The 14,076-nt window shown below is 50.6% G+C and overlaps 5 protein-coding genes across 5 annotated transcripts; 3 read left to right on the top strand and 2 right to left on the bottom strand.

Annotated features, from left to right (window-relative positions):
* Window positions 1-850: 850 nt before the first annotated feature.
* On the top strand, window positions 851-1,980 carry COCVIDRAFT_17874 (hypothetical protein; the record flags this gene model as incomplete). Its single annotated transcript, XM_014698872.1, has 2 exons — window positions 851-1,183; window positions 1,237-1,980. The coding sequence occupies 2 exons, from the start codon at window positions 851-853 to the stop codon at window positions 1,978-1,980; spliced, it is 1,077 nt and encodes a 358-aa protein (XP_014554358.1).
* Window positions 1,981-2,040: 60 nt separating this feature from the next.
* COCVIDRAFT_105100 (hypothetical protein) lies at window positions 2,041-2,616 on the bottom strand (the record flags this gene model as incomplete). The annotated part of the gene is made up of 2 exons (XM_014698905.1): window positions 2,041-2,519; window positions 2,574-2,616. The coding sequence occupies 2 exons, from the start codon at window positions 2,614-2,616 to the stop codon at window positions 2,041-2,043; spliced, it is 522 nt and encodes a 173-aa protein (XP_014554391.1).
* Window positions 2,617-2,809: 193 nt separating this feature from the next.
* Window positions 2,810-4,153, bottom strand: COCVIDRAFT_39704 (hypothetical protein; the record flags this gene model as incomplete). Its single annotated transcript, XM_014698904.1, has 1 exon — window positions 2,810-4,153. The coding sequence occupies one exon, from the start codon at window positions 4,151-4,153 to the stop codon at window positions 2,810-2,812; it is 1,344 nt and encodes a 447-aa protein (XP_014554390.1).
* Window positions 4,154-4,409: 256 nt separating this feature from the next.
* Window positions 4,410-7,115, top strand: COCVIDRAFT_28539 (hypothetical protein; the record flags this gene model as incomplete). Its single annotated transcript, XM_014698903.1, has 3 exons — window positions 4,410-4,583; window positions 4,654-6,325; window positions 6,376-7,115. The coding sequence occupies 3 exons, from the start codon at window positions 4,410-4,412 to the stop codon at window positions 7,113-7,115; spliced, it is 2,586 nt and encodes an 861-aa protein (XP_014554389.1).
* A 4,437-nt stretch (window positions 7,116-11,552) lies between these two features.
* COCVIDRAFT_28538 (hypothetical protein) lies at window positions 11,553-13,673 on the top strand (the record flags this gene model as incomplete). The annotated part of the gene is made up of 10 exons (XM_014698902.1): window positions 11,553-11,670; window positions 11,726-11,757; window positions 11,822-12,284; window positions 12,350-12,589; window positions 12,648-12,669; window positions 12,748-12,988; window positions 13,056-13,070; window positions 13,140-13,346; window positions 13,442-13,517; window positions 13,573-13,673. The coding sequence occupies 10 exons, from the start codon at window positions 11,553-11,555 to the stop codon at window positions 13,671-13,673; spliced, it is 1,515 nt and encodes a 504-aa protein (XP_014554388.1).
* Between the last annotated feature and the right edge of the window lie 403 nt (window positions 13,674-14,076).

Below are 14,076 nucleotides of genomic sequence, written 5' to 3'. Positions count from 1 at the left end.
TTGGAAGCCGCGGAGATTTTCTGTAAATGTGCCCTGGGGCTAGATAGCAAAGTCCTTATTCGCACCTTTTTTGCAAGTGTTAGAAATTGCTGCTACTAGAGGGGATGTTAACAAGAAGGTGGGCACATTACTTAGAATGGATGCAGATACAGTTGCCGAGGCATCTTCGAACTGGACTGGTATAGCGACATCCTGCGTTTGCGAGTTATCTGCAATCACGGTTCTGTAACCATTCTGTGTTTTTACGCTGATGATATCCTGCCTTGGCGGCCTGCGCTTAGCAAGTGTGAGCACCAGGCCTATTTCGATGAACCAAGTGCGAACGCTGATTTTAAATGCTCTAATTTTGGGGCCTTTCGGATGACAAAGACCTTTGGAAATGTCATGCGGCACCTTCTCACATGACACTGAATATGCAAAGGTTCTATATCGAAGTAAAATATGCTAGATTTATCAGTTTTCCAACCCAAAAACGTAAACCTATCCATATTGAGGTGCAAGATAGTAGCATACTTGAACTGGTATATTTCAAGCCAGCTTCAGAATTGCCCTATTGTACCCTCGTGTTCTGCCGTATGTGAGAAGCCGCAATATTTCCAACGTTCAATGTAGCTGGTTGTGCTTTTCCATGCCACTAGGGCCAGATACTAGTCCGATTGGTCATCGGAAAAGAATCCGCGCCAAAAGCGGGTAAGTGACTCATGGAATTGACTCTATAAGAGTATGACTGTATGTACATGTATGCATAGCTCAGCACCTGCAAGAGAAGAAAAAAAATCATCTTCTGAATCTTTTTCATCGCTCTTTGCACCGAGAGACTTCACCTGTTCAAGATATTTCGCCCGTAAACATGGCCCAACCGGCGTCAGACACCAAGATCTTTGTAGCGGCAGATGAAGCGGAGAGATTTGTGCGAGAAGTGCTTACGGGAAACGGAGTTCCTCAAAACAACGCGGAGATTGTTGCACGCTGTCTCATTGCAGCAGATTTGCGTGGGGTGGACACACACGGGATGAACCGGATTCCTTCGTATCTCGAGCGCGTCCGGCAGGGGGTCCTAGACGGCACGGCAACACCGGAAGTCAAGCAGATCACACCTGTGGTAGCTCAAGTTGATGGGAGAAATGGATGGGGCTTCGTGGCTGCAGACGTGGCCATGGCTGCCGCTATTGAGTCTGCTAGGGTGAGGTGAACGCCTCCCATTTTGTAAGATCAACGCTAAGAAAACACATGTAGGTCTTTGGGATTGGAATGGCCAGCGTCAAGCATTCCAATCATTTTGGAATGAGTGCATGGGTGGTTCAGAAAGCTTTGGATGCTGACATGATGAGTCTGGTCTTTACCAATTCCAGTCCTGCTTTGCCGGCATGGGGAGGAAAGTCCAAACTACTAGGCGTGTCGCCGATAGCTTGTGGCGCACCTGGGAATGAAACTCCGTTCATTCTCGACATGGCGCCGTCTATTGCGGCAAGAGGAAAGATCTATAAAGCGAAAAGAAGGGGAGAGCCAATTCCTTCGGACTGGGCTCTGGACAAGGACGGACATGCGACGACGGATCCAGCCGCAGCTCTTGACGGGGGTGTCATGCTTCCGATGGGTGGTCCAAAAGGGTCCGGTCTGGCTATTATGATGGATGTCTTTTCTGGAGTCTTGTCTGGATCCGCCTTTGCGGGAAACGTCACTGGTCCATACGATCCATCTAAGCCATCTGACGTTGGCCACTTCTTGGTTGCGATCAAACCGGACCTTTTCATGAGCTTGCAAGAATTTAGAGATCGTATGCAGTATCTCTATGACAAGGTGGTTGGCGCAGACAAGGCAGCTGGAGTAGAGCGTATATACTTTCCTGGAGAGCTAGAGCAGTTGCAGCAGAAAGAGCGCGAAGCAACGGGTATCCCGTTAGTACAGGCTGAGATCGATGCACTAAACGGCGAAGCGTCAAGAGTTGGAGTCAGACCTCTGCAGGTCAAATCACTGTAGTTTGTTATTTCCGTGGGTAATCTGAGCTACTGGCATGGCTGTCGCCATTGAAATCAAACATTATGAGTTTGCCAACTTGGCCAATGCATCTCCCTCGACCCGTAGACCGACCCATTCGGTTTTCCTCTTCGCACCAATCACTTCACTCTGATAGAAATTGAGACTGGGCTCATTCCAATCCAAACAACTCCATTCCAGCCTCTTGCCTCCAGCCTCGAGAACCAGTGCCGCGAGCTCTTTCAAAAGCCGCTTCCCATAGCCTTTCTTCCGATATGCTTCTTTTACGAACAAATCCTCTAGATAAATTCCTGGAACACCAGTCCAGGTGCTGAAATTGAAGAAGTAGACTGCCATTCCAGCTACAGTTCCATCTGGGTCTGTAATGAGGAGGGTACGAGCAAACCCTTGGGAAAAGGTAGAGGTGGAGGAGTCGTAGTGGGCGAGGGTGCGAGCAAGGATTTCCTCGGTAGCTTCGACCTTGTCACTTGCGTTTTCGTAGTCTGCAAGTTCGCGAATGAGACCCAGAATAGTGGGAACGTCTAGATGACGGGCATCAGCGTGGATCTGTTATCTAGTCATGAGGTCAAGTATACCTTCACGACGTGCGTGGCGAAGTGATGCCTTGTCGGATGACATGATGTACTCGGAGGATTTCGGAGGATGCTGCAAGTGTGTAGAAGAAAGGAGTCCGGGTCATGGCCAGGCTTGCTGCCGCAAACTTGTTACATAGGTACATACACGCCCTATTGTATACATGCGTGTCGCGTTGCGGGGCTCGCCTACGTCAATAGTGGGTAGTTGAGATGCCCCGCACTCAGGGCAGCTTTTGTTAGCGCGTAGGCGCACGAACCGCAGATGCAGCCGCAGCCGCAGCCGCAGCAGCGCGCTTCCTCTTCCATTCATCCAATTCCTTGCGCAGGGGATTGTTCTCTGGCAGGAACTCTGCGAAAAAGGGAAATCGCATATATTGGCCATCGGCATTGCGTGGCTGCACATGGGCGGATTTGTCCAAGTCGTGTTGCTTTGGCTTGTGTGGTAGGCGTCCTTGTGCATCTACACCGGCAAAAAGGTGTTGGTCCGTTGGCGCATTGTAAAGCTTGGGCTTGATGGTCTTGTTGGGCTCACCCCAGATGGCCGTCCAGCGCTTTGTTTCTTCGTGGTACTCAAGCTTACAGCAGAGAGTGAGGATCTTGGTGTACAGGCGTCGCATGAACTTGGGGGTGATGGCATGGGGGCGGTGCATACCAGCAGGCCTATCTGCTCTACTGGGTTTGCTCAACGCCGTGGCTTCATGTAGGGTGCTGGCAAAGAGAGTTTCTGGTGTAGCGACGCTATCAAAGCCAACACCAGTGGGAAGGGAGGTTTTGGCCCTTGGTTTGACCAATCCGATGGGCTGGTGACCGAGCATCATGGCATGCATCTTATCCCACTCGTGGGCGGGCAGGGGCGGGAGAATTCTCGTCATGGTCTCAGCATACCATCGTCGGACGTTGTTACGCGCCCTCTTAATGGGCATAGGGCGGCCCCAGACATTGTGTATGGGTGTCTTGAGGAGCTGGCCCTTGAGCTCGCGGTGGATGGCGAGGCCCTTCTTGTGCTGCGACTTGATGAGGGCGCGCAGCCGCGAGAAGCGATCCGAGATAGCGATAGAGCAGTGCGTCTTAGAGATAGGCACAGGGGCGGCGAACAGGCCCAGGCACCGCGAAGAAGTGTAATAGAGCTGGTGGAGCGGGGCAGGGGGCACATCGGCAGCAGCGGTAGGGAGCGGCAGTTTGCCGCCGTCCATGATGGCATCGGGCCTGAGGAGGGGTGCCAACAGCGTGTGCTTGCGCCTGCCCACGCGGCCGTATGCAAGGAAAAGGACCTTTTGCAGACAGGCCATATCGCCCTGGTTGGCGCGGCGGAGAAGAGTCAGCCCTTTGCGCGCCTTGCGTAGCAACCGCGGGATGCGGGAACGTGTGGGTGAAGGTGTGGCTGCATCTGTGGCTAGAGATGTGGCTGAAGTTGTGGCTTGACTTGTGGCTGGGGACCTGTGGTGGCTAGGCGGCTGGTAGGCCTTGAAGCGGGTGAAAATGTAGCGGCCAAAATAGGTGCGGGCAGTGGCATCGGGCAGGTATGATGCCTCGCGCAGCAGAGCACGCAGCATATGCAGCGGCTGGCGGGGTGCAGCCATGGACGACGACGGCGACGGCGACTACAACGATGGAGAAGCCAAGGCAATGCGACGAGGAGAAAAACGACGACCATCATGAGTGAGGATTGCGCTACCGCACGGGCACCCACAGCCGACAGACGCGTTGGACGCGCATCTCCGCTTCTCTCCACCATCACCACCACCACCACTACACGCATCAACGGCACGGCACCACACGACACGACGCCGACGCCGGCGCACCCCTCTGCCGCCCTGCAATGACATGATGCAAGTCATGTCCACTTCACATTCCTTCCCCGCCGCCTCGCCGTCGCACCAACAGTCGGCTCTGTATGCAAACTCGCCCCACGGACACACCCTCATGGCAGCCCCTGCTGCCTTGAATCGCTCCTTTTCCGACATGAGCGCCTTCCACCACCATGCCATGGACAAGCCTCAGATATATACCGTAGGCCCTCCTTTACTAGCCACACTCCCCCAGTCATCCTGCCATGCTGACCCCCTCCCCCGTCTTAAAGGCCGTCTACTCGGGCGTATCCGTCTACGAAATGGAGGTTAACCGTGTCGCCGTCATGCGCCGCCGCTCTGACGGCTGGCTTAATGCTACCCAGATCCTCAAGGTTGCCGGCGTCGATAAGGGAAAGCGCACAAAGGTATTGGAAAAGGAGATTCTCACCGGCGAACACGAAAAAGTCCAGGGTGGTTATGGAAAGTACCAAGGCACCTGGATCAACTACCGCCGCGGACGCGAGTTTTGTCGCCAATACGGCGTCGAAGATGTCCTGCGCCCGCTTCTCGACTACGACATCACCCTCGACGGCAGCCATGCACCGGGTCATGCCATAGAAACCCCTACAAAGGAGCAGGCCATGGCTGCCAACCGCAAACGCTTCTACACACAAAGCATCGATGGCCGGACCACTACCCAAAATCTCACAGGTACCTTTTTCAGCAACATTTCGTCGACGGCCACAAGTGCCCTTGCAGCAATGAACAAGGTTGCGCGACTCAATTCGCCTGCTCCCCGACCATCTTCTTCCTCTCAGAGGCGCACAAGCGCCACACGCCCGTCGCAGTCGCAACCTCCTCTCGCCAACCAAGATTCGTTTCGCACAAGCAGCCAGCAGAGCATTGCCTCGGAACCAAGCTTCACCGGACACAATGGCCAAACAGATTCCGCCTATGCCACCGCCGTCGATGAGTCACAGGAACCACCAAGGAAACGTATTCGGGCCTCGCACGACGAATCATATTCCCAAGCTACCGCGGCAGACATGTCAATGCATCCTCTGAGTTCGCCAACTGAGCCAAGTGAGAGCTTCGACCAGCACCATCCCACACAGCCCATTACTCTTGCCGACGGCGATGTCCCTACCGCTTTACCGCCACTACCGTATCCTGATACCAAGCAAGATGAAGAGAAGCAGGCCATGTTGACGGATTTGTTCGCGGATCAGACGAGGTCGGATTTCACAAACCATCCCGCCATATTGCATCTCTCCGGCCCCGATCTCGATATGCCCATCGATAACTCCTCGAATACAGCCCTCCATTGGGCGGCGACGCTGGCCCGCGTCTCGCTAATCCGGCTATTGGTATCCAAAGGTGCAAACATGTTTCGAGGAAATGCTTCCGGTCAGACTGCTCTGATGAGTGCCGTTTCGGTGAACAATAGCTTAGATCACAGCTGTTTCCCAGAAACCCTAGAAATCTTGGCCCCATTGATCGAGCTACGTGATTCCCAAGGACGAACCATATTACATCACATTGCGGTCACTTGTGCCATCAAGGGACGTGCAGCCTCGAGCAAGTATTACCTTGAGGCTCTCCTTGAGTATCTCGTGCGCAGCAATATTGGTGGCGGTCAGCCACCCTCGTTTCATGATACTAGTAATCACTCTAAACCTATCGGCTTGATGAGGTTTATGCAAGAAATGGTAAATGCACGGGACAAAGCCGGCAACACGGCCTTGAACTTGGCAGCGCGGATAGGCAATCGCAACATCATCTCTCAGCTCATGGAAGTTCAGGCTGACCCCACCATCCCGAACCACAAAGGCACGAGGCCAATGGACTTTGGAGTTGGCACCGACTTGGGTGACGGACAAGGGCTCATCACAGCGACCAGCCCCACAAAGGCCAAGGCGCCACTGAGTAAAGCTGAAGAAACGAGCCGAGAGATACAACCTTGTAAGTATTTGACCTACCTGAAGATGACTATGCAGCTAACTTGATGCCAGTAATGAGTGGCATCCTCCAGTCAGCGTCCCTGCAGTTTACGCAAGAAGCGCGTTTGAAGCAAGATGCTATTGATCAAACCAACGAGCTTATTACACAACTGTCCAGTCAGCAGAAGCAAGAGCAACAAAAGCTACAAACACTTCGTGCCCGCTTACGCCAAAGACAAGATCGCGCCAAACGGATATCGAATCTCAAACGATGGCTGGAACCCCAACGACATATGCTTTCAGTCAACGATGGTGCCATTGATTTGCACGATAAGAAAAGGATTGGGTACGCCGACACCCAAGGTGCAGGATTGCTTATCAAAGAAGATGACCTTCCCTATGAGCTCCGACAAGCAGGAGACCACCTGGATAGGCGTGCCTCTGATGGCCCAATCTATTTATCGACGTTAGTACCCTTGGATCCAACTACGCTCAGCCAAGTGTCTCATCAGCCCCAATGTCAAAATTTCCTCCTCCAACAACTGCCAGCCGCCTCTGTTCTTCGGCAGCGGATCGAGACGTACACTGCTACCAACACGGCGCTTCTCAAGCGTAGCAGAATGTTGAAGGAAAAGGACGGGCAGCTGGAGATGATGTATCGCAAAGTCGTCAGCCTGTGTACAAAAGTAGAAGAAAACCGAATCGAAGAGTGTCTCGAAGGGTTAGTAGCGGCGTTGGATAGCGAAGAAGGCGAAGGCGTCGAAGTTGGCCGTGTAAGAGAGTTTTTGAGAAAAGTCGAGGGTGTCGACTAGGCGATTTCTTCCTAATCATCCTCCGACAACATCCGGAGTCGAGATATTGTGCCTGCTACATGTCCTTATTTCTGCTTAACTCTGTTTATTTGGCACGGTGGTACATGGATAGGCTGGCGTTACTTTATGGATACCAGCCCGGCGAGGCTACCGGGTGGCTTGTTCTTGTTGCAATATGACCGAATCGTTAATTCAAAGGACCGATGTCCCATCAACATGCATTCTATCAGTGCGTTCTGGTGCAAGAGTCAAGAGACATGTTTGGCCGGCTGTTTTTTTTTCAAAGGAGTCTCGTTGAGCGGGTCCAGTATGGGGGGGGGGGGGGGGGGGGGCAGAAATATTGGCAATGACACTGCCTAAACCTAGTCCACATCATTCTGTCTTTCTTTCAACTATTTAATCATGATTTAGACGCATCTCACGGACGGGGAAATTTAAAGTTCACTCGCTATGTCGGGGGGTACCGAGATGTGCAGTCACACCACCGCATTCTCCATGAATCGCATTGTGCGCAACTATGGAAATCTTGTTTCTTATTCGAGCCCGATTCGCTTCTCTAGCTACTTCTGTCGCTGACGGCAGCCAATGTGGAGTAAATTGCAGCCTTGCTTCTCCACTTGTTGCAGGCATAATCATACAATTGTGGTCTGGCTTCAAGCAATACGAATATGTCTTCTAACGATACCCCGCTTTTTTTGCTGCCAAGAGTAGTTATAGGATTCTGTTCGTGTCATAAAAGGCAGAAATTCAAATATCAATTAGTACAGAAGCTTTTGTGATACTCCACACTGTTTTGTACCCTGTATCAGAAAGGTAGAGGAGACTCGCCTCACGCCACATTTGTGAGTCGAACATGCATTTGGGATTGGCCATGGCAGATGTGCTATGGAGCTAAATGGTGCATATATTGACGCCATTGAGTATTTTCCAATATTGATCGACCATGTTTGGTGGATAGATATGCAGGAGTTCGTAGCTCAGGAGGCGTCAGGGCGTCCGCGCTTCGAGTAAAGTTGCTGTTGGCAAGCCACCGGTAGTAGCCGTTTATCCGTGGTGCCAAAGATTAGGCTCTGCGACTTGGAGAGTTGCAGCTTTCGAGAAGCAAGCTGAAGCTTTGTGTGCTGATCGGGGTCGTGCAAGCGATACGAGCCAGTGTGCTACCAGATATAGCTAACGATACATGAGCATACATGCAGTACGCTTTTGCTCGGTTCCCTTATTTTCGGAGGATACGGTTTCCTGAGACGGGCGTCTAAAGCTTCGGGGTCTATTCCAGTGATGTTCGCAGGAAAATCCCCCATTCGTTAACAATATCATTGTTGTCAAACAGCTGATCTCAGTACCGTCGGCGAATTTGCAAAGAGCTCACCTGTGGAGAATGGAAAAGTGCTATGGTCAGAAGACATACGAAGCACGTGGTTCGACAAAAGGATGTGGTGACCATTGCAACAAAGTATCATCGACACCGCCATTGCCGAGAAACTTGATACTTAGACATCGCAATGGCTGCCCAAGAACCAGAAGGTTTAGAGAAGATACTGTCTTCACCGTTCAGGCGGCGGTGAAACGGGAACCATCATATAATACTTTCCTAAAGCCGATCTCAGCAAAGTATATTTTATTCTCAACGGGCTTCATTCATGCCAAAGTTGCCGCATTCATCGGCATTCAGCCTCGTGTTTTCAATAACCCCCCGACGGCATCTATTCTGTCGATGTCCTCGTACCCGTCTTTAGCGCGCAATATTAGCACCCTTCCACCCCGTACCGCGAGCGTACATTATGTAAATCAGATGGACTAATTCGACAGCTCGCCGAGAGCCGCGGCTGGCGCGAACGATGGAGGCGGTGCTATTAGAGAGCTTCGTTGAGTGCGGCGCTTTGAGCGGAAGGGGCGGGAGGATTAAGAGGCTCTTGAAGAGGACGAGCGGGACGGCGGGGCGGGCTTGGTGCTGCTACCGCGATATGCCCTGCGTCGTGCAACGTGGGAAATCATCGTAAGCCGCATAGGCGATTCTGGCAGTCAGCAGATGCGCCAAGGTGCAGTGAACGGTGTAAGCCTGAATCTTAAGTAGGCAAGGGGACTATGACCAGCCAAGATCTTGCAGCACGACCGATGGAGATCACCGCGCACCGGTGGGGATCACCGTGCGCCAATGGAGCCGCTACTAGTACTTTGGACATTACTCTTCGTCCGCTGATCATGTGCTCATTTACTAGCAGCGATTACGTTACGTGCGCAGTGTGGATCAAAACAGCTCCAGGGTCCTGTACGTATTCATGTGCCCCGAGGCTGAGACGTTCAACTGGGGTCGTATTTTACATTTTGAATTACCCTTACTCATCACTTACTCCCGATGAAATTGGGGCGTACGCTCATGGAATGCATGTATATGTGGACTGCATGCTTCGAGGGGATTCGTGGTCCCGTAAAACGATTACTTCAAATAAAATTGTCGGGAGCTATTTTCCTTGACACCCTTGTTAGTGTGTATTCGAATGTACTTCTCATTAAGAGCAACATGACAAGAGGCAGTTCTTCTAGAACATTTGTCGATAGTCGTTAGCCCACGGTCGATATTACCTTACACAGTAGGAAGCTGTCCCCTTTGGTTGATTAAAATACAGTCGTATGTGCAGCACAATTCCGCTCCAATCGGCGTTTCTTCAGTATTGTTTCTCAGCAAGATACCTTGCTGATGACTAGCTGGATACGGCGTTTCTTTCCGCGTTCTGCATCAGCTTTGCGACGAGCCGAGTCAAGTAACTTGCCGAGCACTCCGGTGAAGCTAGTTGTGTACACAACACAGTAATACATTGGCCCTGAAGGGCCGTACCCTATGGGGCGGTGAACACCCCAAGGGTTCAGCCCTTGACCCCATTTCTGGGCAGATTTACTTTCCGCTCTCTGCCTGTGTCGCTGGTGGTTACGATGAGCGTGCGCTAAATACCGTGTATACACCTGGCAGTTGAGCGTAGCGCCTTGGGCTTCGGTAATTCAACGGCAGGACGAGTAGCGGACCAGGCTACTTGTCAACGACACGATGTAACTATCCAGGTGCTCAGGAGCTGATTCTCTAAGGATGCAGTAAGTATCCACTCCTTCTACGCAGTAATTGCGCGTACATCCAGGGTCCAAAAACGAACTAGAGAAACGCAGGGCGATGCACTACCCCCGGCGCTCCACGTATGCCGTTGTGCTGCGCGGAATCAGCGTCTTGCCCCCGTTCAACATGAGAAAGCCTCGTACTACTGCCTGGGTCGCAACTAAGAAACGTAAATGCTGTCAATGTTTCTAAAATCTTATCTCCGAATATCGGAATTGTTAAGTATGTCGAGGTATTCCTTGAGAACCCCACTCATTTGACGCTGGGCTGCATGAACCGCAAGTACCGGGATATTGGATATACTTAGCGATGGGAGGGATGGGGGGCGCGGGGGAGGGGGTGGAAGAAGGGATTAGCTCCGGAAACGGTTTCAACCCGTCTTTCCGTGGGATGACAGCGATAATCATATATGAAAGTCACGATAACGTTTCAGGGGCATATCGCCAACATGTTTTAATCGCCTGCAGGTTCTGTGGTTCGTACGAGATACATATCATACGCACACTAGGGTTCATTTTCAGATGTAATGGCAAAGTTGGATCCAACACCGAACAATGCATCCAAGAATGGACCCTCTATCACATCGGGGTATAGGCGGAATACTTTCTGGCTAGTCGGCGTCTAAACCTAGTATACGTGCATTTCCATCACATGGAATGATGAGTTCGTACATTGGATCGTTCTCGGTTATCTGCTAATACCACGGGGTGTGCTCTACTTCGTAGATCAATTACTAAGATCAAAGCTAGAATTTGTAATTCGTATGAAGCTATCCTTGATTGGAAGACGCAAAGTCGAGGCCCTCGGGCAACGCTACCAGCAAATTCGTCCTTGGTGGGACGCGTGGTGATATGTCTAAGGGTTTTTTGCTCGGGTATTTAATAGCGCCCGCTGAATCCGCTGACTAGTTGCATCATGGGTGGAGCGCTGAATTGCCAAAACAAGTTAAATGCGGTTATGGCGCCGGACGCATTGTCTGTGGTCGGCCGACCTGCTTCCTATGTACAAGTACCGTCGCGCACATAGTGTATCTACATAGCACCCCGGCCCTACTAGCTACGGCCCGAATCAGCGTCGTGGCATTCACGATGCCGCTCGCTAAAGCCTATGATGCTGCACTCATGCGACTTGCATGGCTTGTTTCATGGATACCCATACTTCATCGCACATCAGGTTCAGCCAACAGGTGCTAGGTGCATATCCTGTGAACATATTACACTCAAACTCTTTATATCTCCCTTTCCATTCGTGCTGTATATACCAACACTGGGCTTCCACAATCACTCCGTTCTTGAAATTACCATCTTTTGCAACCGACTGTTTCTGGCGATATGGGCAAAGCTTTCACCTTCATTGTTGACCACACGGCTCGAGCTGATCTTGCGTCTAAGCGAAAGCTCAGGCGCCGTCGAGGAGCATGTGGGAACTGCAAACGCAGAAAAGTGGCATGTAAGTATCGCAATGAGTCAGGGACACAACGATAGGAGTAACTAACTAGCACTAGGCAATGGATCGATGCCATGCCAGCATTGTCATGTACGGTCAACTGGATAAAAGTAGTTGTATTCATATTGTCCGAGAGTTCTAACAAATGCTTCAGAAAGCGTCTATTACCTGCCAGTACGCTGAAAGCAACCGCTCCACCCGAAACACAGCCCCTATCACCGAGGCCGATACCACAATCCTGCAAACAATAACTCCAGACGTCAGCACTTCATCGAGTCCACAGGATCTTGAGAACACCGACTTCTTTTCAGACAATTTCACGAACGTCTTGACTCCCGATTTTTATTGCGATGACCTAGTCCATGTGTCCGTCTCAGATGATCCTATGGATCTGTTCCACTGGAACCAATTAGGTGAAGCCTTTGGTGGACCGATTCCCGGACCGATTCCTGGACCCTCTCCTCGCTGCGAACAGCTGGAGACCGCCAGGAACTACGCAGATACCAGCAGTACTGGCTTAGACTCGGATTATTACTCTCAAGATGATACACAATACTGTTATACTATGAATGATATGTCAAGAGACCAGACATTATCAAACTCAACCACCATCACCGGTATGGATAAGCGCTTGACCTGACTCACTCTAAATCTGCTTACGACTCTGACTAAGATGTGACAGAGGAATCACCACATCGCGATCATGTTCGCTCGTCGCTTCACTCTTGGCTACTGACAAGCATGAGAAATCTCAATGGTGAAAAGAACAACCACGTCATAGAAGCATCACAAAAGCTTCTGGCAGCGAACTCACCGATGACTGAGTATTGTTCTGCTAGAGAAATGGACATCATGGCAGCTCTTACCGATGTACGATCTGAGCGCTCTTTTAACCAAGAATTCTTTCACAACCGCATAAATGGTAACTTGCTACCCAATCTGTACGAGACAACACGGGATGCTAATACGAATATGATTAGCGTGCTTTGCAGAACTATATGAGTATGTTATACCATTGCACTGATCAAGATTCAGTTGGAGGATATTAGTGTGCCGATAATCTAACGAGTCGTTGAACAGGGGTAGCATATGCCTGGACTCTGAGTCTGCAGAGAAGTTAGTCGACCAAATCATCTCGAACCCTTTCGTCAGCAGTCCGACTAGTATCGCTTTAGTATTCTCTTTATTGGCCATCGGCTCTCGTCGTCTGGACCTCAGTCATGGTAACGGCATACTCAAAGGAGCAACAATAGGCTATTTCAGGATAGCTCTACGCATGAGACCTAGCCTGTATGATGAGGCCAGCCTCTTGAAATCACAGGTAAGCGGAGAAATATATCAATACCACTTGTCAAGCATTTGCTAACGCAGAATTTGTGACTTGAAAGACCCTACTTCTCATGGTTAGTACATGATATCCATTGCTTAAATGGTATGAATCTCGAACATAAAGAACTAACGATGAGCAACAGACCTACTTTTCACATACTATTGGTGCTAGTTCAACATCTAGCTTAATGGCGGACGCCACTTCGTGCCTTCAAACCCTTCGTCTCCATAGCTCCAGTGCGATCAATAAGTTATCTAATGACCGCTTGGAGCAAACAAATATCAAGAGAGCTTTCTGGTCAATTTACTCCATGGAAAAGCTTTACTCTCTACAAGAAGGACTCTTGCCAGTAAGTAGTTCATCATGTAACAAGGTGCTTCATAGAATCATCCTTGAGACGGACGATTCGCTCATGGCAACAACCGCTAACTCTGTACTCTCTAGCTAATACACGGTGAATATGCGGATCACAAGATTTCTTCAACCCAGAAAGCCTCAGATAGAGGACCCGACTGGCTGGGTGTGTATGTCAGGTACGCAGATGTTTGCTCGGGAATTCTACGACAACTCCACAGCCAACGACATGACAGCCGAGACTGCTCAATTTGCTGTGGAAGAGGTTACTGCGAACAAAGCCCTGCCTCCACCCTATGTCGGCTGGAAGACAGTCTCATGATGTGGAAAACCAACTTTTCACTCAACTTCAACGTCGATAACTTATCGGCCCTTCCGTGTACCGAGAGGCGCCACAGGCTAGCCTATATCACCAGATTTCATTTTGCCATCATTGCAATCTATTCACTGCCGGAGATAGAGGCCACAGATATGAGTAAAGAACGGCGTTGCGAGTCAGCACGCCAAATACTCAACTTGAGCTCACACATATCCTGGTCTGATCTGTGTGATGACTGGTTCGTACTTACCTCCTTGTATTTGGTATTTTTATGCATCAAGATCATCGACTAATACTTCTTCTTATAGGGAACTTTGCTCAGCTATATCTTTGGCGACGTGCATAATCGCAACGGGAATCATCCAAAAAGCCTCGATCGCAGAGGCAGAAAGAAGCATAGCAGTCA

This window comes from Bipolaris victoriae (genome assembly GCF_000527765.1).
Source record: "Bipolaris victoriae FI3 unplaced genomic scaffold scaffold_70, whole genome shotgun sequence".
In the NCBI taxonomy this organism is placed as follows: Eukaryota; Fungi; Ascomycota; class Dothideomycetes; order Pleosporales; family Pleosporaceae; genus Bipolaris; species Bipolaris victoriae.
The sequence above is the reverse complement of the archived record's forward strand: the minus strand, read 5'-3'. Positions and strand labels throughout refer to the sequence as shown.